The sequence below is a fragment of the Notamacropus eugenii genome, chromosome 5, assembly GCF_028372415.1.
Source record: "Notamacropus eugenii isolate mMacEug1 chromosome 5, mMacEug1.pri_v2, whole genome shotgun sequence".
Classification (NCBI taxonomy): domain Eukaryota; kingdom Metazoa; phylum Chordata; class Mammalia; order Diprotodontia; family Macropodidae; genus Notamacropus; species Notamacropus eugenii.
Window position 1 is genome coordinate 32,146,840 of NC_092876.1, and position 25,144 is coordinate 32,171,983.

Sequence of the window (25,144 nt, forward strand, 5' to 3'; positions counted from 1 at the left end):
GCCTCTGTGCTACCCGGACCACCAGACTGCCTTATTATGAAGAGGCCTGGTACTAGCATCTCCATCCTGGCTACAGGCATTAGACTATGAGATGAGATAGGAGAGAAGGGAAATGGAAGGGAAGTCCTCCTGAAGGGGGTAAGAGAAGGATCAGCCTGGAAACTCCTGCCCCTCTACTGCAGAGACTTGGAATCAATGGTGGCTGGGGTGGCTGGGGCCCAAGGTCACTATGTCATTGTTACCATGGCAACAGCTACCACTTTCCTTCAAGTAACCTGGGAATGAAGGAGGAAGAGGAGGAGGAGGAGGGGCTTTCCTGGCTCTAGAGACTAGGAGTCAGAGAAGGGAAACACAGGGATCCTTTGGCTCTCTCTTCCCCCCACTGTGGCTTTCCAGGCCCCTTTCTATGGGGTCCACTTGGACCGCTGATCCTCCTTTCAGACAGGGATGGTGGGCAATCTTACTCCCTCCCTCTTACTCCCCATTCCCTGAAGCAATTACATTAAATTGTTTGGTGACTTTACTGCTTTAATCTCCTCCTGCCACCACCTCCTCCTTTGCATGCTAATTCCCAGATTGACAAACCCTGCTGTCTGGTGGGCGGGTGCTTCCTCTCTGCTACCCCCACCCCAAGTTTAGGGAATTATAGAGATCATAGGAACCCTCTATACCAAGGGAGGAAGGAAGGAGATCCAGGTATGTGAGGTAGGAATGGGAGACACCTTTGGAGGGAAATGGGGAGAACTCTGCTTGACCCCTGTGATCAAGAACTGGGGACTCTGCTTCCAGTGGTTGGGCATAGATACAATCCTAACAGAACCCACAACCCTAAAAGAAACAAAGAAAATTAATTGAGGAGCCCCTTCCTTGCCCCTTGAGCCTTGGGGTAAAGTCCCTTCATCTAGAGGTTGGAGACATACTTCTCTGGCCTGGAGACCTGGGGATGATAGCTGGTTGCCATGGAAACATGGCCTCAGCTTGAGCAAAAGAAGCATCTGCTCTGGACCAGGGCACACCTTGATCTCTGAGGGGTGTGGGGCACGGGCCTGGCTCATGCTCTCTTGTATCTCCAGCTACCCCCCAACCCACACATTATAGTGGAGCTGTAGAAGGAGGGAGGAGAAGTCTGACCCCAACACTGAGGAGAGTGGTTAGACCTCAGAAAGCACTTCCATGTGGTTCTACTCTCTTTCTCAAATAATTTTGAGTCTCATTATCTTTCCCTAAGTGTCGGTTCCCCTACCGACCCCTTCCTTGAAGGAAAAGGAAAAGCTGAAAATGACTGGCAAGCTTTTGCAAGAATATGGGAGCTACCAGTCCCCCTCTCTCTCTAGGACTGATGTCTGGTTCCTATAGCCTCCTTCTCTTCGAAACCCAGCTGTTGTGCCTCTTAGTTCTCCCTCTCAGGACAGACGCTTTCTGCGCCCCTGCCTTCTGCTCATTTAGGGACCCAGGTGGCCCATCACTCAGCCCTCTACCCTTTCAGGGAACCTGGTGTCCTTTCCCTAAGCCTCTCCAGAGTGGGACCCGGATTGCCTGCATTCGGCCTCCCACTTCTGTGATGGCTGACTGCCCTCTGCTGACCACATGGGGCCCTGCAGAGGCTGCATGGGCGGAGTCAGGATAACTACTAGGGTCAGGTCAGGTTTCACTAGTTTATTTTGTCGGAGGGTATTTCATTTCCCAGAAACCAGGTGTCCCGTCTCCAGATCCTTGGACATCTCCGGCTACCCCCAGCTAACGGAAGAAGGCCAATTTCTCCTGAAGCCAAGTCTCTGTCAGGTCATCTGTGGTGCGGATCTCAAACACCTAATGAGGGATCGAGAGAATGAATGGACTGGGGATTGGGAAATATCTCAGGGACTCAGGCAATCAGAGAAGTGGCTGGGGGGCCAGCTATCTGTCTTCAAGCATCTAAAGTGCCCTCTCGTGGTTCTCTGGTCCCAGGGCAGGAAGGGGTGGTACTTACAACCCTCGTGGCCAAACCCTATGGACACCACCCCTCCCCCACCTCAGGAACCCAAAGCTCCCGACCTTGGTGAGCTCGGCAGTTTGTACGAGTCGGTTTTTGCTTCCTGCATACATCATTTGCTGTTCCGGTTTACAGCCTGGTAGGTAGGGGTGGAAATCGTGGGGTCAATGGGAAGAAAGAAAGTATTACTAGGGAGAGGGCCCCTGGGGTAGGACTATAAGGATCTGGACCTAAGTTGGCCATGAGTTAGGGGAAAGGATTGGTGGATTGGTAGGTTCAGTGTTGGGGTCCTCAGTGCTCCCCAAGACTGGGCATGGGAATCCTCAGGTGAGGAGGTCTTACCTACAGGACTGGAGAAGATGAAGCAGAGTGGATAGGAGATCCGTCCATCTTCATGGAGCCATTTGTAGCTATAAACTATGAATCTAGGGAGAGGGAAAATCAAAGGGCTTGAGAGAGAATTCTGGAGGTGGAGTCTGAACCCCTCAGCACCTCAGTCTTCTTTTTCCCTTTCCCATGCCTGATCCTCCCCGAAGGATTGGTTTCTTCCAAAGTAGCTGTGGGGTAACAGTGACTAGCTCCTGGGGATACCTGGGCTGTCTCTCAGGCAGCTCATTCCTCAGTTCCTCAGGTGAAATATTCTATGGATATCAAGGAAGATGGAAGCAAATTGATGAAAAAATGAGGCTCCCTCTGTGGCCCCAGCCCCAGGCCATCCCCCATCACACCCTCCACCTGTCACCTGAAATTCTTCCTCCATCACCACTAGTTGCCGGTCTTTGTCCACCTTCACTGGGGGAATCCCAGGGGGAAAGACAGAGAAACGATTAGACTCCCCACCTTCCCAGGACCCCCAAACCCTTTACAGGCTCCTGTCTCTAATTTTGTGGAAGACAGGCTACTCCTGAATTCCTCCTCTCTTCTCCATAGGGAGGTTGGGAGACCTGGCATCAAAATCCTCCAGAGTATGGGGACCACTCACTGATGATGGCCGCATTGGTTGTATCTTTCCGGAATCGGAACTTTCGGAGTTTCTCCTTCAGCTCTGGGTCCACCTCACAGACCACCAAAGAGTCCGCCTGCAGCGAGAATGAACTACAATGGAGCGAGGCACCTGGTGACCACTAGCCTCTCTTGGTATACCGGGCCTAGAGGGAATCCTGTGGGCTTTTACCAGGGGGCTGCTTTCTCCATCTACTCATTGAGGACTAGGGGCAACCCTGGGGAGGAACCAGGAACAGAAGAACTCTCTAAGGTCTCCAGGGTCCCAAATAGAATTCGGAAATCCAGAGGAAGAAAGGAGGGAGGGAAGAGACTGAACCCTAAACCTTCAGGAATCCTTCTTCCTACTCATGGGTCCCAGGAGTTGGAGCAAGTTTAGGGCTCAGGGCTTGATCTGTCTCCCTTGGCCACCTCATTCCTCATCCCACATTTTTACTGTCCCCAGCCTCCCTGCAATGTCCCAGATTAGCTCCTGGTTTTCTGTAGAATCATTCTATAAATCTATGATGCCTTTCCTTTCTCTAACCTTCCTGTCTCCCCACCCCACCCCCATTCTTTTTCTTCTCCCCATCTACCTCCCTTTCTGTTTCTCCAGTCCCTCAGCCCTGTCCAGCTCTCTCCTGCCTCCGTTCCACCAACCCTATTTCTCTCTCTGTCCTCCTTGCCTGTTCCCTTCGCTATCTTTGACTTCTTCTATTTCTCCCCAGCCCCATAGCTCTGTCCCAGTTTCTGTCTTCCTAGTCCCCCAGGTCTGTCCTTCCCTCACCCCTGTCTCCAGGTTTTCTCAGACCCTCCCCTCCCCTCCCCATCAAGTTCCCCCTACCCCCAAATACTCTGACCATAGCTCCCAAGGATGTCTCCCTTGGGTTGATTCCTGCCTTCTGTAGAGGGGGGAAGATCTGCTCTGATACCACATCCTGTTTATATCAGTCCTGGGGTAACTGTTGCCTGAGCCCCTCCTCTTCCCTTAAGCCCTGTCATACTTCCTCTTCCCCTGCTTTCTCCCCACCCCCAAGTTTCTACACTCCAGGCCTCATCTTCAGGATCCCAAAGCCCACTGTCCTGACCTCCTCCAGGAAGTCCTCCCAGGTTCACTGACTTCCAGCCTCTTAATCAAAGGGTTCTTAACTTGGGGTAATGGAACTTGGATGGAAAAAAAATTACACCTTTATTTCAATATAATTACTTTTCTTTTTAATCTTATTTCATTTTACAATTTAAAAACATGATTCTCAGCAGGGATCCAGGACACACAGAAAATTTGAAGAAACCTTGCTTTAGATCCTCTCCGGGAACACAATTCTAGAGTTAAGAAAGGACCTTGGACTTCAACTTCCTCAGTCTACATAAAGGCAAACAAAAGGCTTGAGAAATGTATCCCGGGGCCTAGAGTATGGCAGAGACAGAGTTGTCATTAAAACTTACTTGGCCAATTCTTCTGTACAAAGACTTTAGGAACACCTGTCATGCACCCCCTCCCCACCTCCTTCACCCTGTAACACACACCTGAGTTCTGCTTTCTTTCCTCCAATATCCCTGCATGCTTGAAAGGATGTTTAAATTAAGAGCTGCTTCTAAGTTAGGTGGGGAGGGAAGACTGGGGAAAAGGGGCAGCTCTGTAGAGAGGCGATGGAAGAAGGTATAGATATAGGACAAGAGGCATTGGGAGGTTGTATGGGAATGGGAGAGAGAAGGGGTCTAGGGGAAAAGGGTATGGGTTGCAGGCACCATGGGAACAAGAATTAGTTTAAAGGGAACATGAAAATATGGACAACAAGACAGAGATTTGAAGAAGGAGTATTTAAAAGCAGAAGACTTGGAGATTGGTTAGTGTGGCCATATGGGAAAAGAAAATGTATGGGATTTGGAATGGACAAGTATTCAGAGGAATTAGCAGAAGATCTGAGGTCCAGATGTACAGGACAGAAATTTGGGCAGAAGTGTAGGGAGAAGGGGCTGAGAATTTTGGCAGTGGGATTATGAAGGGAAAGAGGAAGAGATTTGAGTAAAGGAGTGTAGTGGGTGGAGAGGGGAATCTGGGATGCAGTTGTATGGAGATGTATGAGGAAGGAATCTCTGGGAGGTGGATGTAGGGAATGAGTATTTGGAAGGGAGGGACTTGACGGGAGGAGGGCTTGGAGAGAAGATTGGGAGGGAGAGAACTGGAGGCTAGAGTGGGGGGGCGATTTAGGGAAAAGGGATTTGGAGAACATTTGGAGGAAGAGGGGGTAGAGAAGGAAGGGGGAACGGACGAGGGGCATGAGGAGGGAGAGTGCAGGAGTGTGGTGAGGCTGAAGGGTTTTAGGGAGGAGTTAGGAGAAGAAATAGGGGAGTATGGGGAAGAGAGCAGAGAGATAGAATGTGGGGAGGGGGGCAGAGAGATGTGGGGAAAGGGCTGGAGGAGTTAGGGAAGGGATAAATCACAGATTCGTTCCCCGAAGGGACCCTCAGAGGTCCAAAGGTTTCATTTTCCTGATGAGGAAACGGAGTCCCAGTTACAGAGGTAGTGAGAGTGACAGAACTGGGGGGCCGGGGGGCCCCGGCTGAGGGGAGAGGGTCTGCGGGGGAGGGGACACAGGGGCGAGGGGAGTCCAGAAGATGGGGTGCGGGGTGCAGAGCTGGCGGGGAAGGCGTCGATCTGAAGCCGCCTCCTGCAGGGCGGAGGCCAGAAGCCCTGGACGGCCCGGCCCGTTGGCATGGCAACGCTCCAGCCAGCGCGGTCCTGCCTCCCTCCCTCTCCTTCCCTCAATCCTCCGCCTCTCCCCGTCTCGGTCTGCCAATCATGCGACGTCCAGCCAATCCTGAACCGCATCGGGGGGCGGGTCCTTCCCAGCCGGCGCTTCAGCTAATCCGGTGGCGTTCCTCTCCTCACCCTCTCTCGGCTTCCGATCTCCGCAGCACCCATTGGCTAATGGGCTGTCCGTCTGCGGAGGGCTGTCCAATGAATTGGTGCGCCAGGCCGGAGGCGGTGGCGAGGGCGGGGCGACGGCGCGAGCGGGGCGGAGAGGGAGGAGGGGTGACGCAGCGGCGCAGTGACGCAGCGTGGCGGCGGCGACGACGGCGGCAGCGGCGGCGACGGCGTCGGTCGGTGTGAGGAGAGAGGGAGGGAAGGCGGAGAGAGCGAGGCGAGTGAGGGCGGCGGTGGCGCGGGCCGGAGGCGGTGAGTCCTGGTCGACCTGAAGAGGCCTCCCCACTTCGGGGGGCGGGGGGAGGAAGGGAGGGACCGACGGGCAGCTACCCACCCTCCCCTCACGGCGGCGCAGCTCCAGAGAGGAGGGAGGGAGAGGCGCGAGGCCGCCCGGCCCCGCCCCCCCGCGCGCGTGCGCGGCGCGAGGCCGAGCCCCCCAGCCCCGCGGCCCCGCCCCTCGGGACCCCCGGCCGCGCCAGGCCCCGCCCCCCAGAAGAACCCCTCCGTCCTTCCTCGAGAGGCCCCCACCTCCCTAGAAGTCCCCTCAGCCTCTCTCTAGTGCCCCTTCACAGAACCCTACAGGCCCCCCCTCCCCTCAGTGATCCCCCTCATCCTCTCTCTAGTCCCCCTTCACAACGTCCTACAGGCCCCCACTCCCCTCAGTGATCCCCCTCAGCCTCTCTCTAGTCCCCCTTCACAACGTCCTACAGGCCCCCACTCCCCTCAGTGATCCCCCTCAGCCTCTCTCTGGTCCTCCTTCACAGAACCCTACAGGCCCCCCACTCCCCTCAGTGATCCCCCTCAGCCTCTCTCTAGTGCCCCTTCAGAGAACCCTACAGGCCCCCACTCCCCTCAGTGATCCCCCTCAGCCTCTCTCTGGTCCTCCTTCACAGAACCCTACAGGCCCCCCACTCCCCTCAGTGATCCCCCTCAGCCTCTCTCTAGTGCCCCTTCAGAGAACCCTACAGGCCCCCCCTCCCCTCAGTGATCCCCCTCAGCCTCTCTCTAGTCCCCCTTCACAACGTCCTACAGGCCCCCACTCCCCTCAGTGATCCCCCTCAGCCTCTCTCTAGTCCCCCTTCACAGAACCCTACAGGCCCCCCCTCCCCTCAGTGATCCCCCTCATCCTCTCTCTAGTCCCCCTTCACAACGTCCTACAGGCCCCCACTCCCCTCAGTGATCCCCCTCAGCCTCTCTCTGGTCCTCCTTCACAGAACCCTACAGGCCCCCCACTCCCCTCAGTGATCCCCCTCAGCCTCTCTCTAGTGCCCCTTCAGAGAACCCTACAGGCCCCCACTCCCCTCAGTGATCCCCCTCAGCCTCTCTCTGGTCCTCCTTCACAGAACCCTACAGGCCCCCCACTCCCCTCAGTGATCTCCCTCAGCCTCTCTCTAGTGCCCCTTCAGAGAACCCTACAGGCCCCCACTCCCCTCAGTGATCCCCCTCAGCCTCTCTCTGGTCCTCCTTCACAGAACCCTACAGGCCCCCCACTCCCCCCTCTCTCTAGTCCCCTTTCACAATATCTTACAGGCCCCCACTCCCCTCAGTGATCCCCCTCAGCCTCTCTCTGGTCCTCCTTCACAGAACCCTACAGGCCCCCCACTCCCCTCAGTGATCCCCCTCAGCCTCTCTCTAGTGCCCCTTCAGAGAACCCTACAGGCCCCCACTCCCCTCGGTGATCCCCCTCATCCTCTCTCTACTCCCCCTTCACAATGTCCTACAGGCCCCCACTCCCCTCAGTGATCCCCCTCAGCCTCTCTCTAGTCCCCCTTCAGAGAACCCTACAGGCCCCCACTCCCCTCAGTGATCCTCCTCAGCCTCTCTCTAGTCCCCCTTCACAGAACCCTACAGGCCCCCACTCCCCTCAGTGATCCCCCTCAGCCTCTCTCTAGTCCCCCTTCACAATGTCCTACAGGCCCCCACTCCCCTCAGTGATCCCCCTCAGCCTCTCTCTAGTCCCCTTTCACAATATCTTACAGGCCCCCACTCCCCTCAGTGATCCCCCTCAGCCTCTCTCTGGTCCTCCTTCAGAGAACCCTACAGGCCCCCACTCCCCTCAGTGATCCCCCTCAGCCTCTCTCTAGTGCCCCTTCAGAGAACCCTACAGGCCCCCCACTCCCCTCAGTGATCCCCCTCAGCCTCTCTCTACTCCCCCTTCACAATGTCCTACAGGCCCCCACTCCCCTCAGTGATCCCCCTCATCCTCTCTCTACTCCCCCTTCACAATGTCCTACAGGCCCCCACTCCCCTCAGTGATCCCCCTCAGCCTCTCTCTACTCCCCCTTCAGAGAACCCTACAGGCCCCCACTCCCCTCAGTGATCCTCCTCAGCCTCTCTCTAGTCCCCCTTCACAGAACCCTACAGGCCCCCCCTCCCCTCAGTGATCCCCCTCAGCCTCTCTCTAGTCCCCCTTCACAGAACCCTACAGGCCCCCACTCCCCTCAGTGATCCCCCTCATCCTCTCTCTACTCCCCCTTCACAATGTCCTACAGGCCCCCACTCCCCTCAGTGATCCCCCTCAGCCTCTCTCTAGTCCCCCTTCAGAGAACCCTACAGGCCCCCCACTCCCCTCAGTGATCCCCCTCAGCCTCTCTCTACTCCCCCTTCACAATGTCCTACAGGCCCCCACTCCCCTCAGTGATCCCCCTCAGCCTCTCTCTAGTCCCCTTTCACAATATCTTACAGGCCCCCACTCCCCTCAGTGATCCCCCTCAGCCTCTCTCTGGTCCTCCTTCAGAGAACCCTACAGGCCCCCCCTCCCCTCAGTGATTCCCCTCAGCCTCTCTCTAGTCCCCCTTCACAGTGTCCTACAGGCCCCCCACTCCCCTCAGTGATCCCCCTCAGCCTGTCCTTATTTTCCTTTTAGAGGTTCCTACAGGCCCCCTCCCCCTTAGGTTGTCTTTATTTCCCATTCAGAGGGTCCTACAGACCCACCCCCCTCTCATTCCCCTTAGAAATATCCTGTAGCCTGCCTCCATTTCCCCTCTGCTAGGTCTACCAGGCCCTTTATCTTTCTTCAGGTTCTTACTTTTCAGAGTACATCCTCTGTTCCCTTCCTCCATCAGGGGAATCCTAAAATTCTTTCCTCAGAGTGATGCCCTAATCACCATCATTTCCCTTCCTCTGGTCACCTTCCTTGCTCAGAGAACATCCACTGGTCCATGGACCTTTCATAGTTCCTCAGGAGTCCCTTTTAGCAGTCTCTTCCTTCAAAGAGCCACCCAGAGTCCTTCCTTGGTGTCAGTGTGCTTGTTGTTCGTCCTCTCCCCACCCCCACCCTACCAGTGTAGATAACCTGCTTCCCATTCTTCCAAGGACTGTTCCCTGCTCAGACATCATCCCCCATCATCAGTCCCCTGACTCTCCATCCCTGACAAACTCATTTCGTACCAAGCATCCTTCACCTTACAAAGATGCCGCTACCCTCAGGCCAGGCTTTCCTAAGGGAGAATGTTTCTTTACTTAGCTCCCTTTGACCCAGAACAGCCCATTAGAGTGTCCATCTCTCCCTCCCAAAGCCCTTAACCTCTTCTCTGCTTCAGAACCTTTTGGCCTCCTTTCCTTGTGCTCCTGTACATCTCCCCTTCAAGGTTGGAGTTCTATCCCAGGTCTTGCCTCTCAGTCCTCTTTCTTTCAGTTCAGCAACATTAGACACTGGTGATGGGCAGGGCACTTTGGAGAGACCCTGGAGAAAGAGAGTAGAATAGCTTTTAGCCTCACGGAGCTTCCATTCCAGTGGAATGATACAACAGGTGCCCAGATTAGTACAGTCCAAGGAAAGTGCAGGGAGGAGGATGTGCTTACCAGGAGGTGAAATGAAAGAAGGCTTCCCAGAAGAGAGGAGCTGAGGTTTAATGCAAGACAAAGCCCCACACAAGTGGATATGAGGAAGGATGACATTGTAGGCATGAGGAATGGCTGGTGCAGGTGCTGAGAGGGCAGATTCTGGAGTGTGGGGGGTGGCTCATAGTCCAGTTTGGAGAACAGACTAAGGGAATTGGAGTATTAGGAAGTAATGTTGGAAAGGTCAGATTATGGAGGGATTTTAGGGCCAACCCAAGGAGTCTGTAATTTATCCTGGGGAGCATGTGGGACCCAAGGAAGGGTTTTTGGTCAGGGGAGTGGTCAGAACTAGGCTTAAGGAATATTTTGGCACCAATCTGAAAGATGGTTTGGAGGAAGAAGAGACTAGAAACAGGGAATTTCATGAAGACTAAGGAATTTATAAAGTCCTAGTTTAGGGTGAACAGAAAGAGAGGGAAGTGAGGGATGTGGGAAGGTAAAGTTTTTTCCTCATCCCTCAGCAACTACCACTAGCCATTTCTTCTTCCCATCTTTTGAGCTTCTACTGGGTGTCCTAGAGAGACCTCTCTTCTAGACCAGGGATTTTTAAACTAAAGTTCATGAACTTTTTTCTTCAATATTTGGTAACTATATTTCAACATAATTGGTTTCCTTTGTAATCCTATGTATTATATTTTACCTATTTGAAAACATTATCCTGAGGGAGTCCACAGACTTTACCAGACATGACACAAAAAAGATTTAGGAACATTCTAGGCTGTTCCTACCAAGTTTCAGGTCAGGTCTTCTTTTACCTTCCCTCCTATCCGTGACCATTTCCCAAGACTAATATTCTCTTCATTCTTTACTCTTCCCTTAAAATTACTCACTGCTTCCATACCTTTGCCTTCCCTTATTACCTTGGTTTGTTAACCCATTGAATTCTGCTCTAAGCTTTTCCCCTTTGGTCTCCCACATCTTACTGTAAAGGCCCTTTCCCTGGGTATGGTTACAGCTCTGTTTCTCTTTCTGTATATATCCTTTCCATCTTTAAAGCCTTTTCCCTCAGATTTCTCCTTACCTCCAACAGCCTCTCTCCAACACTTTAACAGGTCTTATTCTTTTCCATGTTCTTATCTCCTAGAACCATTAATTCTCTTTTTTCTCTGTGCCACACTGTTCTGTCCATGGAAACCAGGTCCTCCCCAGCATTGGTCAGAGGCATATCCTCTTTGCCCCCTTGGCTGTCTTTCCTTTGTATTATCTCTGTTTGTTCAACTAGATCTGCAATCTAGTAGACAGTTGTCCTCTTCCTCTCCTTGGGTGTTGGGCCAGACTAAGCCAAGTCAGGCAGATACCTGGGCCTCTATATTGAAAAGAGATTTGAGAGATTGCCTAGTCCAGTCTTCTCAGTTTAGGGATCCCCTCTACCACTTGTCTGACAAGGACCATCCAGCCCCTGCTTGAACCTAGCACAGAATGAGGGCCTGATGAGACTTCTGATAGTTACTTTGCTTCAGCGGAAGCCTGCTTCCTTTTGGTCTCCAGTCACTGGGCTCACATCTACCCTGAGGAAGCAAGAAAATCGGTTGGCTCTCATTTCTGTGCGATGGACCTTCAGGTATTTAAAGACATCAGTCAGGTTATCCCCTAAATCATCTCTCTATGAGTCTAAATACCTCTTGTTCTTTTAGCCATTCCTTCACTGAGATGATTTCTAGACCCTGAATCTACCCTGATCACTTTACCTTGCTAGTTCTCTAGTTTGATAGTATCGTTGCCAAAATGTACTATCAGAAATGAACCCCAAAGTCCATATGCACTCTAACCTGGGAAGGTACTTTCCTTGACATCCTTTATTGTATCCTAAACTTTCTACTCTCCCATCTTTTCTCCATAATTATAATCTTTCCCATCCTAATGGGATAGAGTCCTACTGAGAAGGGAGAAAGAGGGTCTTTTTCATCCCTTACTACCCCTGTCCTTTCCCCTCCTCATGGCCTGACATCTGGAGCTTTTCTTCCTCATCCTGTCAGTTTTCTTCTTAAAAACAATAGAATCTTTAGTTGGTTTCTCATTCCATGGGAATTGGACTAGATGACCTTCCAACCAGTGATTCTTTATCAGGAACCACAGTAGGCAGCAAGTACCTAATTTTATTAAATTCTTTATGTGCCCCAGATTACTTCGCTTACCCTTTCCCTTCCTCTGAAAGAATACCTTCAGAACATTCCTGCTGAATAGTGAGGCATGAGCGAGAGTAAACTGGACATTGCTTTGAGCTCCCTAGCCAGGTGATAAGAAGTATGTCCATGGATTCTTTGGAGCCTACATAAATTATTATTTTAAATAAGAATGGTAGATGTCTTTTGCCTTCAGAAGGGGAGTGAATAGATGAATAGGAGAAAGGCTGTCCTTAGTAGTCATTGTACCACTTAGTTTTGCTGAAGACCCTGTCTTGCCAAGACCTCCATCCTTGTCCATTAGTCTTATCCTCTTGGTTGAACTAAGTAGAGCTGGGAATGTGGAGCAGATCAGTACACAATTACTATTCATTTGTCTTTCTGAACTGTAGGGATAGATAATAACTCCTTCCTTCCCAAATACCCTGCAGTATCAGTGTGCAAAAGGGCTTCCTATGATATTTCCAGTTGAAAATTTGTACCACCTCTGAGTGGTTGGTTAGAAGGAAGAGGTTGTGCTTCCCACCATGAGAACATATAAGTAGGACTGGAAGGATCTTCAGAGGACACCTAATCCAACTGCCTCATTTTACAGATGGGGATAGCCAGGAGGTTAAATGACTTGTCCAAAATAATACAGGTACCAGATCTGAACCCACATGCCTCTGACCCTGACATACAGCACAAAGCTGCAGTGAGATCAGAGGGAAAGATGGGAATTGTTAGCTGTGTGTCACCTGATTAAGTGAAACCTCATGGCATTTTCTCCAGGCTTATAGAAGAGATGAATGAAGAATCCTGCCTTGTGGTGGGAGTCGCTTTCACAGTCAGCATTCACGGTGCCCAGACCTTTCTTTCCTCCCTGTTGGGTTGGACTCACTGATTTCTCAGACTGTCCAGCTCTGAAATTCATCACAGTATAATCACTGAGGCTCAGAGTAGTAGAAGGAATAAAGTAAGTTCTCTGTAAGTGGTATGAGGTGTTCTGGTTTTTTTTTTAAACTGTCAGGTTTCTATGCACTGGGGTCTTGCTGAGGTTGTTATATACAAAACAGAGTATTGAGCAGAAGTGTTAAACTTTTGATGGGGACCACAAGAGGTCAGGAATTCCAGGAAATGCTTGTTTATCATTTGGACATGGAACAAAGAAGTATGAATACAATACATTGTAGATACTGTGAATTTGTGGTTTTCTGAGCAGCCTCTCACTTCTATCTGAGTTTATCTCCACTGCTACAGAGGGTAGAAAAGTGGAATTGAGTCTAGCCTAGCATTGAGCAGATTCTGGGCTCAGAAGAAACCTACCTTGATGTCATTTTAGTAGAAAGCATTCCAGGAGTGGAAGTGGTGAACTTTGGGCCAGGGGATAGAGAGTTGAGGGAGAAAGAGGGCCATAATTCATCATTGGTATTCATCTTAGGCCTGAGTGAGCTGTGAAGACAAGTATGTTGTAGTACCTGTCTGCAGGGCACTTACATTACATAGTGAGACAACACATGGCCATAAAATAACAGTACATGGTGGTTTATTCTGAAATGAAAGATGAGTGGTACAGACCATATGAGTGCTGTAGACATTCAGAGGTAGTGAGATCAGTGTGGTCACTGAAGGTTTAATGGAGGAGGTGGGGTTAGAATGAGCAGCATTCAGGTGAATTGAAAGGATGCTAGCTGGGCAAGGGGCCTGCCCTCAGGAAAAGGCCAGAGGTGGCAGTTTGTGAGGTGGGTTCAAGGTCAGGGGACTCAGTGGGCCAGTTTGACTAAAGCAATGGAGATGAGATAGGTTTGGGTTAGGAAAATGATGGAGAATTTATCTTTTAGGCAGAACTAAGCCATTTTGTATTTGGGACAGATCTGTACTCCAAATGTATTGTAATCAGGGCAGGATGCAACAGGACTGTTTTACTTCAACAAGCATTGATTGGTATCCAGCACTGAGCTAAGACTCAAAGAAAAGTGAAAACAGTGCCTGCTCTCAAGGAGCTTTCAGTCTGATGGGACATCTGTCAAGGAGGAGGGAGAAAATATGGGCAGCACACAAGGAAAATGATGTTTTAGAAAGATCACTCCAGCAGCCAAGTGTCCCATGGTTTGGAGGAGGGAGAAAATGGAGTTGTTCAGACCAGCTGGGAGGCTGTTGGAGTAGGCTAGGTGTGAGGTGATAAGGACGTGGTCTTGGAGCCAGAGGGGGAGTGTAAGGGACATGATGAAGGAGGAATCATGATGAATGGATGTGGGGTTCAAGGGAGAGAGGAATCAGATTATGAGTGGATGGGAACCCAGAATTCCTCTAATCCAATATATACTCTATAAAAATCCCTTCCACAACATCCCTAACGAGCCATCATTCAGCCTCCAAAGATGGCAGTGATGAGGAATTTCCTATTTACAGAGGAAGCCCCTTCCATTTCTGGACAGCTTTAATCATTGGGTAGTTTTTCCACGCATTAAACTCTTTCTCTGCAACTTTACCCATTGCTCCTAGTTCTCCATTCTCCATTTTAGGGACCTGGCAGGGCAGTGACAAAGATGTAGAGATAGAAGGGGCTTTCACAGAAGAAGCCTTCAAATGTGAAAACAGCTAACTTTTTTTCCCTCAGTCTTCTCTTCTGTAGCTAAAAATAATGAGTCCTTTAACTTATCTTCCTATGTCATGGTCTTACGTTCTCTGGACATGCTTTGATTTGTCAGTTTCCTTCTTAAAAGTGACCAAACACAACACAGAACAATTGGTTCTCACTTTATTTAAGTGGACTGTTCCAGACATCTCTATGTAAAATGATTTTTGTGTAATATGAATTTGCCTTCAGAAGTCAGAGAGGGAGACAAAAAGGTGTATCCATGGAGGAAGCAAGCTGGTATGTGGTTCAAGGACACTTGGGGGCTAGGGAGAGAGGAGAGAGAGTAGAAGGAGAAACACATGGGGGCTGGGGCCAGCCATGTCCAGGCCTGGCCCTAACTAAGAAGAACATGTAGGGGCCAGACACGTGGAAATCAGACATGGACACAGAGAGAAGAAGACACATGGTACCTGAGAGCAGACAGATGCAAGACAGACACTTGGGTGGATAGGCAGAGCAGGGCCACAAGTCTCTGGCCAAGCCCTTGATCTGCCATGGCAGCATGGTAGCAGTCTCTTCTGCTTTCGTAGGTTTGGGGGGGGTGGAGATGGGAAGGGGGGAATGCTGAGCCAAGAGGCAGGAGCAAAGAGAGCACAGGCATGATACTGCACAGTAAAGTTAGCATCCCGTGTTTTTTTGTTTTTGGAGTGCAGATTTTTTTCAGAATTCTTTACATAAAGTCAAAATTATGTGAAGTGAGAACTGAGAACTATCTGTACTCCAAATGTATTGTAATCAGGGCAGGATGCAACAGGACTGTTTTACTTCAACAAGCATTGATTGGTATCCAGCACTGAGCTAAGACTCAAAGAAAAGTGAAAACAGTGCCTGCTCTCAAGGAGCTTTCATTCTGATGGGACATCTGTCAAGGAGGAGGGAGAAAATATGGGCAGCACACAGTTTTAAATTTAACCTGTATTACTAACATTTACTCTATCACTTTCTTAAGTCAGAAAAACAACCAACCCCTGATTTTCAGTGTTTTCAGTGTGCTCACACTGAAAATATAATAACTCGCTTTCATGGTCAAACTAGCTCCAGCAAATTCCTGGACAACATGCAGATACCTGTGTACCAGTGAGGTATTTGTGGCTAAATTGGAGACGATATGAGAAGATACCAACATTAAGGGGGACAGGAAAGACTTCTTGAAAAAGGGGGGAGTTCAGCTGGGACTCAGAGGAAAGCAGGAGGTAGTGATGAGGAAGGAGAGAATTCCACGACCATCCAGTGAAAAACACAGTCTGGAAATGGAAGGGTCTTCTTCATGAAATAGCCAAGAGACCAGGTTCATTGGATTGAAGAGTACGATGAGGGAGCACATCAGAAGTCTGTAACTATAGGAGGGGGCTAGGTTATCAAGGGCTTTGGATGCCAAGCAAAGAATTCTGTATTTGATCCTGGAAGTGATAGGTATCCAGCTGAAGTGATTGAATGCCTTGGGGTGGGGGAGGAGGGTCACCATGGTCAGATTTGTACTTTAAGATGATCTCTTTGGTAGCTGAGTGGGGGATGGACTGGAACAGGAGGAGACCAACCAGATAGCATGAGAGGCCTCAAAGTGTATTGGAAATTCCAAGTCGAGATGATGGAGAATGATGATACTGCCGAGACAGAAATAGATATGTCAGGTGGACAAGCCAGTGTGAGGATAAGGTGATGAGTGTATTGTTAGACATGTCCTTAGCGCAGGGCTGTATACATAGTAGATGCTTAGTAAATGATTATTGACCGACATGTTAAGATTGAGATGTAGGCAGTATGGTCTAGAAGTGGGCATTTGGGAAGGGGGGTATAAAGGAGGTGCCTGGAACCATAAGGAGGGATGCACTCTCCAAGAGAGTGAGTGTCTGATAGAGACGAGCAGAGTATGGAGCACAGAGCTTTAGAAGTCATTTGTACTTGGAGGGTAGGACACGGAAAAGGAGCCGTGGAAGGAGACATAAGAAGAACCATGCAGATTGTTTGAGGATTTCCAAGGAATTCTTGTGCTTTGGTCATTTTCCAGGAAGCTCTGGCCATCTCTTGTTTTTTACCCTCTTGATAATCACAGTTCCTTTAGCATCTGTTCCCTTTTCTTATGGCATGAGCCTGCACCTTTTAGGAATACCTTGCAAAAAATCACGTATCAGTACTTCTCAAGAACAGAAGCTGTTTCCTTGACTTTGCCAGTCACTTGATGATTGCTTTCTCCTGTTAAGATAGGCAGTTGCCTTCAGGTTGCTGGCATGTCCAGGGTTCTGTAAAGGTGAGGGAAGTCATCAGTGCCACCTTGTTTGTGTAAGTGTCATTGGCATACATGGGGTATGGAGCCAGGAAGGGTTTGCAGGAAAATGAGTAGCACTCCGGATCCTCTTTGGCCTGTTATCCTCTTGGAACAGGTCCCTCTTGTTTTTTTTCTAGGAGTCATGAAGAAAAAACAACTGGGTAACATCTCCCAGGATCACCTGTTGGTCTGACCAGGTGATTTCCTGGGTGATCCCTTTCTTCTTCACCTTTGAGATTAGCAAGTACTTCCCAGTTATCAAGCTCCTTTTTTTCCCTCGTATGTTGGTGGGAAGCTTGATGCACTCTCTGGAGACTCAAGGATTTCCCATGGTGCCTGTTCATCTGTGACACACGGGGATCCTTGTTTTGGCAGGGCATACCCAGAGCAGCAGTGAGCCTTATTTGAGGCTGAGGCAGATTGTCTCCAGTGGCAGCACCCTAACTCGGACTGGGCAGGGATCAGGGTGTAGCTGGCACATGAATCCCCCAAATTGCTGAGGGTACCTCATCATTCAGTCACATTCAAGATATCTAGACAGCCCTTGGCTCCTGAAAACAGCTGGAAATTTCCTCTTTGGATGAAGTTTTAATGATGCTGCTTTAAAAACCACTCTTCTTTTCCTCAAAGCCTATTTGTAGGTGATGGTGAGACCCTCCTACAAGATTCTGGACCTCTCTCAGCCAATCCTTCCTCTATTTGTCCTGTTTTCCATAACTATTGGAAAGACTTTCTTACCTTATTGGGAATTGCAAAGAGAGCTGGACTCTACCTAGCCGCACCTCGGATATGACTGTAGCATTACTCCTAAAAATCATCTAGTCCAGGGCCCTCGTTTTATAGATGAGGAAACTGAGGCCTGGAAGGAGGAACAGACTTTTCCCCGAGGTTCAAGGTGTTTGTGGCAGAGAGCTGGGAAGGTCTCCTTCCTTCACTTCCGTCCGTGATCTTCTGCTCATGGAACCAAAGAAACAAATTTGTTCTTTGTTCATGAAAATCTTTCAGATATTTGAAGACAGTGGTTGTTTCAGCTTCTTCCCTTTTAAGAGCTTTCTCCACTGTGTCTCGTAAGGTTTCAGGGTTCATCTTTCCTCCTCTGGACACTTCTGTCCTGCCTCTTGTGGTGCCCAGGAATTTCCAGATGGTGATTGATGTTTATGTGGTTCTTTATTTGTAAAGTGCTTTACATTTTATCTCACTTGAGCCTTATATAACGCCAGTGTGAGGTGGATATTACAGCTATTGTCTCCATTTTATAGATAAGGAAAATGTGACTCAGGTGATTTGCCCTTGGTCACACAGTGAGCATGCAGATTTGAATCCAGGGCTTTCCAACTTTGCTGCTTAAAGCTCTGACTTTCCCTAAATCACTCCTAGTAAATAAGCAAAGAATTGCACCCACACCTACCCCCTCAGGGGTAAAAGGAGTATTACTGGCTAGATCACACTGTTCCATGCTGAAGAACTACAAGGTAATTTCCTGCCCCCACCTGTAGAAACCAGCTTGCTAAGGTAAGCTATGATCACCATTGGTTCTTTGCCAGGCATATCAAAGTCATTGAGTTTGGTATTAGCCTTTCTGACTCCAACCTTCAGTCAGTAGGGGACCCAGGATAGTCTAGTCCTTGCCCCTTTGACCTTCTGCCAGTCAGTCAAGTATCACACATTTCTTACTATGGGCCAGGCACTATGCCAGGTGTTGGGATGCCCCTGCAAAGATTGAAGTGATTGGTCTCTGCTCACAAGGAGTCAGCATCCTATCAGGGGAAGCACCAAGGACAGAGAGAGAACAAAAACCCGGTTAACTCACAGCAGGAAGGGAGGGGATGGCTAAATTCAGGGAAGGTGGTGCTTGGGCCAAGGCTAGAAAGAAGGATCCTAGGAGGAGGAGCGAGGAGGCAATAGGGACAGGTGGTGGGCCTTGATTTCAGGCCCTAGGGAAGAGAAGACTTGGGGGACATAATGGTTGTCCGCAAGTGGGCCTCTCATTTGGAAGAGGGCTTAGCCTTGTCCTACTCAGCCCAGAGCAGTGGGGGCTGGTCTTCAGGAGATGAGCAGAGCTCCTTAAAGTCGTCTAAGGCTGACTGACCACTTGGATGCTGTACAGGGACCTTTTTTTCAGCTACTGGTTGGACCAGGTGGCCAATGAATATTTTTATTGGGGAGGAACCTCTGTGACAATCCCAGTATTTGTAGAAGCCCTGGGACTTCCTAACTTGCCCAAATTAGAGCTAGCTAGGTATCGCAGTGTCCAGTCTAGAATTCAAAAGACCTGAGTTCAGATGTGACCTCAGAAGCTTCCTGGATTTGTGACTTCACTTAACCTCTCTATTCCTCATTTTCCTCAACTGTAATAGGAATATAATAACAGCACTGACCTTTCAGGGTTGTTGTGAGGAGGCATGTGATGCAGTGCCTGGCACGTAGTAGGTGCTTCATAAATGCTTGTTTCCTTCTGCCTTCCCTGCCTAAAATCTGAGGGTCAGGGAAGGGCACTCACCCTTGAAGGAAGTGTTGTCTCTCTATCAGCCTTTAAGATTGGGCTGTATCTGGAAAGAAAGAGTATTTTACAAAGGCATGAGATGCCTCTTCCAAAAGTGCTCTAAAGAGATCATTCAGCCTGTCCTCTTGCCCTGGGACAGGAGCACACCTAGCTCATTCTGAGATAGACAGGTGGCTCTTATATTTTTCAGGGCTTCGTTTGGTGGCCTTCCAGAGGCTCTAATCATAGGATTAGAGCACTTCGTTGATAGTATTTGAGTCACAAGGAGTCTAAAGAGATTGTCTCTTTCAGGCAGCTTAGCTACCATTACCCTTCCAGCAATGAGGCAGCTAAAATCCAGATTGTTAGGGAAGTGATATGCTGAGGTTGCAAAACAAGTCACTTGTGGGCCCTAGAGGCTAGAACTCGGCTGGCCTGCTTCCTTGTGGAGTACTCAGGCATTTCTGCCCTTCTGGACAGCCAGTACTTCATGAAAGTTCTTCATTCAGTCAAACTGTATCTCTTACTGCAGTTTAAGCTTAGTTCTTCAGAGATGTGAATGAGTCAGTCACCATTCTCATTTAGCAGTCTTGGACTTTCTGCTTTCTGGCCCAGGGGACCTGGGGACAGAATTAAAGGGATATCTGTCCCCATATTCTTTCTTCCCGGAAGCTCAGTTGATAATTTAGCTGTGTACACAGTGAAGATCCCAAGGCTTCCTAAGCCCTTGGACTGGGTCTAATACCCCTCTTTTCTCTCTTCTAGGAGCCCATGGAGACCTCCCTGATGTGAACAGGCCTCTGCCCCCGCTGCCCCTCCTGGGATTGTCTAAGCACCCTGATTCCCCTGGGGAGAAACAGCAGGATTCTGGAGCCGAGACCATGTGACAGCGTTGCCTTGCCCCACCATTCCCCCACCCCCGGCCTCTGCCGGTGCCAAGCCCAGGCCCTGGCCACGGCACCATGATGTTCCGAGACCAGGTTGGCATCCTCGCTGGCTGGTTCAAGGGCTGGAATGAGTGTGAGCAGACGGTAGCCTTGTTGTCACTGCTGAAGCGGGTCACCCGAACCCAGGCCCGATTTCTGCAGCTTTGCCTGGAGCACTCCTTGGCAGACTGTAACGATATCCACCTTCTGGAGTCAGAGGCCAACAGTGCTGGTGAGTCTGCTCCCCACCTCAGACCAAGGCCTGGCACAGATCTGGAAGTCAGGGAAGGGAAGCGAGAGAATCAGAGAGCTTCTTTGAGGTCATCCTTGTACTGGCTCCCATTTCTGGATTTTGTTTTGTTTTTTTTTTCTGTGTCAAGTAATGTAGTCACAAAAAACGTCTTGAACCCTGAATGTATGGTGAGAGCCTAGGAGACTGAAGCTGCATTTGTGCATTGCCATATCTCGGAAGCATTTGGAGTCTTCTTCTCCTCAGTGCAGTTCAGTTCAATCCACATTAAGTGCCTCCATTTGATGAGCTCTCATTCTGGGACCTGATCAGTATTTCTAGGATAGAGAGATAGTCCTTGCCTTCAGGAGCTCACCATCAGTGTTGGTGGAAAGAAGGCATGGGCACATCACCACAAAGTAGGATCAGAGGCTTCAGAACTCCAACAGACCTTGGGTGCCTTCTGGGCCAACCCCTCACTTTACAGATGAGGAAATGAAAGTCCAACTTGTTTGGCCAACTTGTTCTGGTCACACAGGGTCCTACAGAAGGATTCGATTCCTTTGTCCTGTGCCACTGGTACAGATCATTAAGGAAGACAAGAAAGGCTAGATGACCTCAGGAACGGGATTAGAAACCAACAGAGAACATAGGGTCCCTCCACTGCTTGGGGAAGGACAGCATCATGGCCACTTAGATGACCTTGTAGGGATGTACTGAGAGGATAAGGCCTCTTAGACTGCAGAGTTAAAGACCAGTGCTAGGGAGGGGTATGGGAACCAATGAGGGAGACAATTGGGGTCTGTCATGTAACTCATGAAGAGGATGGCTAGGGAGTAGGCTTGTGCCCCCAGGCCTGGGCACTCAACCGAAGGTCATTTTAGGATGGACTTCCAAGCTACCACTGAGGTGCCTTGCCTAGGGCCTTTACCTGCTAGCACCAGAGGTTGAGGAGATTGGTGTGCTGAGCCCAAAGGGGCACTGGCTCCTAGGCTTAGGCCCGAATAGAGGCTGGGCACCCAGTGGAGATTTATTTATGGTCATGAGAAGGCATTAGGGGTTGAGGGGGAAGAACTTTACCTGATGAGGTGGCGGTGAACAACACTTGGCCATTCTGACCTGGGAGGAGGGGAGGATCTCAAGTGAGTGGCCCTTCCTTTTGCCACCTGGTCTGCTCAGTCTAAACATTGAAGCTGGTGAACCCTCAGTGACCCCAGTAAGGTCTGACCTTCTGAGGAGCTCATAGCTCTCCTCTTGACCTTTCCTCTTTCTCCTTCCTCTTGTTCCCTACCACCACACACCCCTCACTGGGCCCTAGATGCTGGGGCATTTGGGTTATTTAATGTGGAGAGGGAAGGCCCTAGTCAGACCAGTGTAGCTTCTGGCTTTGATGAGGAGGGATGTAGTCCAGCCCTGTCCAGCTACCCCAAGAGCCAGTTCTGGAGACAAGGAGAAAGGGCTGGATAAAGTGTCTCCATCCCAGGGTGCTTGTGGACATCAAAAGGGATACTAGGGTAAAGCAGTTTGTGAGCCTTAAAGCTCTCTGTCATTTGTCAGCTTACCCTCTGGAGCAGTGGATAAAGCCTGGAATCAGGAAGACTCATCTTCCTGAGTTCAAATCTGGTCTCAGACACTTACCACCTGTGTAACCCTGGGCAAGTCACTAAACTCTATCTGTAAAATGACCTGGAGAAGGTAATGGCAAATCACTCCAGTATCTCTACCAAGAGAACTCCAAATGAGGTCACAAAGAGTCAGACATGACTGAAACAACTGAACTGTATAATGAAGAGGCATCTCATGTTTTACATTCTCCTAACTTACCTGAATGCCTGTGGGATGCAAAGGATGATTTGACGTATTGGGGGTAACAAAAGAAATAATTCATCATTGGAAAGCCAGGACTTCTTCATAAAAACATAGCAGAGTCTGACCTGTGCAGTTAGTCAAAGGCCAGAGATGTGTTATTCTCAGTTAGCACTTGTGCCAAAGAGCAGAGGGCCAATTGGGAGCTGTGCTGGTTCAGGAAGGAAGAGCCTGGAAGAGGCCAGGGTGGCTACGGTCTGCCTGGGAGTGTAGCCTGGACAAAAGTTGCCCGTACAAAGCAAGGGGAGATAAGGATGCAAGTCTGAGTGGATAATCAGATTGTTGGAGGGCCTGGAATGTCACCCTGAGGAGACATGAAACTGTGTCCTTCCCCTGGATTCCTAGCCTCGAACTCTCAGGCTGAAAGGCAGGAACCCCATGCCCCTCTCTTGTATTTCCCATAGCAGCTAGCATGATGCTAGGCCATCACAAGCACTGGGGAATTAATTACTTGTTGGAGTCCATGAGTTTGCAGACTCACCCTCAACTCCCTTGGATTTCACCTAGGAGGTCAGAGTGTAGAGTGCACCCTGCATGTGGCATTTTTCCTCAGTCAGAGGACCCCAGAGACTTTAAGTTTATACCCTTGAAATGGGGGTGTTGCCTCATGCTCTGAAACTTGCCCTGACAGGGGCAGAGGGCACACGGGGAAGAATCCAGGGTGCTTCCTCTACAGGAGGGAAGTGGGGAGATTATGTGACCCACTCAGGGAGAATGTCACTGTTGGACCAGGTGTCCTTAACCTTTTTTTGTCAAGTAGGGCCCCCTCTAGTAGTCGATTGAAACCTGTTGGAGGCCTTATCAGAATCATATTTTTCAATGGTGGGGAATGGGAAGGGAAAAGGAATTTATGTGGCACCTACTGTGTGCCAAGCACTGTGCTAAGAGCTTTACAAATATTATTTCATTTGATTCTCACAGCAACCCTAAGAGGTAGGAACAATTGTAAGCCCCATTTTACAGAGGAGGAAACTGAGGCAGGAGGGGATGAAGTGACTTATGCAAGGTCACACATCTAGGAAGTGTCTCAGGCTGGATTTGAGCCCACGTCTTCCTGACTCCAAGCCCAGCACTCTGTCCACTGTACCATTGGCTATCTCTGAGCATAATATAAAATCCATAGGATTACAAAGGTAACCAGTTATATTAAAATACAGTTATCCAGTCTAAAAGAACAGTTTGTGGACTTCAGACTAAGAATCCCTGGGTTAGACTAAAGGTAGAGACCTATCTGGAGCTTTCTGTTGGTGAGTTTGGAGCAAGAGCTGTATCTGCTGCCTGGAAGAAAGGGTTCTGAAAGCTGACACCGTGCTCTGGAGGTGCTGTGCTGTCCCTGTCCCTAAGGGTCTCCCCTCAAGGATTCTCAGGATCAGGGAGTAGGGAGATGCAGATGGTCTGAGGACCTGGGAGTTCATAGGTCTATCCTCCTTTTTCCTTCTCCCTACAACCATTCTGTCTTCCCTGTTACTCTCCATCTAAGTGTGAGTAAGTGACATAAATTTAGGCCTTGTTGGAGGGCCAGAGCCAGGCAGGCAAGAATGGGGATGTCCCTGGCTCTAGTATGGGAGAGGAGCCTGGGGACAGATGGACGGGACTCCATTTCTTGTCTCTGAAACTCCCTGAGCAACACTCCCAGCATTCCTCCTGCCTGCATTGGGTTCTGTGAATCCAAGGCCATTCTTTCCTTCCCCCCTCCCCCTTTTCAGAAACAAACAAACAAACCAACTAATTTCAAGATTAAGATTATTCTGCTTTCCTTCCTTCCTGCCCTTCCTCACTCTGGCTCAATCTGGGTGGGGAAACTGAGGTCAGGAAGGGGACAGTGAGTCACCAGATCAGGGACCTGATCCCAGTCCAGATCATCATCCCCACATAAACACCATACACCCTGGGGTGGAGCTTGGGGAAACCTCATCTTTACTTTTTTCCCCTGTCAGTGAGCCCAGCAATGCTTCTTTCATGAGTTCCTTCATTCCAGTTCATTATACAAAAATGTGAGCCTCCCTCTTGGCCTATTTCCCCTCACTCCGCCCCCTTTCCCCCCAAACAGCCATGGCTAGAGTGTGGGGAATGGGCAGTTCTCAGCCAAACCTGAGCCACCTCTGGCAGCTGCCCAATACGATTGCAACAGTAAGGGATATAAAAAAAGGTTTGGCCTCATCAGTGTCTCAAAGATAGATTTGGCCTCTGGAAGCTGCCAAGCCTCAGGGTCGTGCCCTACTTAGCTCTAGTTGGCCCTCCCCTTGCTGTTCCCACCTCCCTATGGGGCCTACCCACTCACCATCCGTGCCAGGACCAGCCCTTCTCCCTATCTCAGTCATGCTCCCACCCCCTTCATCAGAAATACTGGCTGCCAAGAACAGGTTTGTGGCTTAGTGAGGGATGGAGACAGAACACAGTGCTTCATCCTCCCCTCCTCCCTCTATACTCTTGGGGTCAAAGTTGCTTGTTGTGCTTCTGGCTTACAGGGCCACAGTCACATCTGGTTTCAGTAAAATAATTTCCTGTGAGATTCCCTTGCACCACCATCACACATCTGTGGGAGAGATCCAAGTAGGCTCTGCTCCCTTCCCAGGATAGGGCAAGGGCTAGGCTAGCATGGTGTATCCTCCATAGACACCCACAAACAAGATTTGCTTTTTTCTGGAATGGGTGGGAGGAGTCCCTCAGAATAAGGGGTGAGATTCCAGAATACATTGCCTTCTCTCCCCCACCACTGTGGACAGCCCCTTGAAATGTTAAGTTCATACATATTTATCATCTACTCTATTGAATGCCTAGTTTTGTTAGATGACCCTGACGAGGACAGATTCCTACCCATTACCCATAGTCTTAGTGGTGGCTGCTTCTTTAGGGCTCAATCCAGGTTCTGTGGAGTGGTTCCACCACCAACTCACTGTTTCTTAG

General features: G+C 49.9%; 2 protein-coding genes and 1 long non-coding RNA gene across 6 annotated transcripts in view; 2 read left to right on the forward strand and 1 right to left on the reverse strand.

Annotated features, from left to right (window-relative positions):
* Nucleotides 1–1,641: 1,641 nt before the first annotated feature.
* On the reverse strand, nt 1,642–5,698 carry GMFG (glia maturation factor gamma). Of its 3 annotated transcripts, none has more exons than XM_072608387.1 (7): nt 4,481–5,698; nt 2,955–3,051; nt 2,715–2,764; nt 2,564–2,613; nt 2,315–2,397; nt 2,035–2,108; nt 1,642–1,809 (listed from the first exon to the last, which is right to left on the reverse strand). In XM_072608387.1, exons 1-7 carry the CDS (start codon nt 4,514–4,516, stop codon nt 1,738–1,740), a joined length of 462 nt encoding a protein of 153 aa, XP_072464488.1. In that variant the 5' UTR covers nt 4,517–5,698; the 3' UTR covers nt 1,642–1,737. The 3 variants fall into 3 exon arrangements, with proteins under 3 accessions (XP_072464488.1, XP_072464487.1, XP_072464489.1); XM_072608386.1 differs by lacking the exon at nt 4,481–5,698 and adding an exon at nt 3,798–4,138; XM_072608388.1 differs by lacking the exon at nt 4,481–5,698 and adding an exon at nt 3,814–3,899.
* Nucleotides 2,996–4,407, forward strand: LOC140503951 (uncharacterized). The gene is made up of 2 exons (XR_011966918.1): nt 2,996–3,109; nt 4,211–4,407. It is a non-coding gene; the product is annotated as an uncharacterized lncRNA (long non-coding RNA).
* A 316-nt stretch (nt 5,699–6,014) lies between the features above and the next one.
* SAMD4B (sterile alpha motif domain containing 4B) overlaps nt 6,015–25,144 on the forward strand; it is a 31,984-nt gene continuing 12,854 nt past the window's right edge. For both annotated transcript variants that reach the window (XM_072608380.1, XM_072608381.1), the window contains exons 1-2: nt 6,015–6,134; nt 19,982–20,374. In XM_072608380.1, the coding sequence (XP_072464481.1) occupies nt 20,179–20,374 (196 nt within the window). In that variant the 5' untranslated portion in view covers nt 6,015–6,134; nt 19,982–20,178. The remainder of the gene's footprint in view (nt 6,135–19,981; nt 20,375–25,144) is intronic.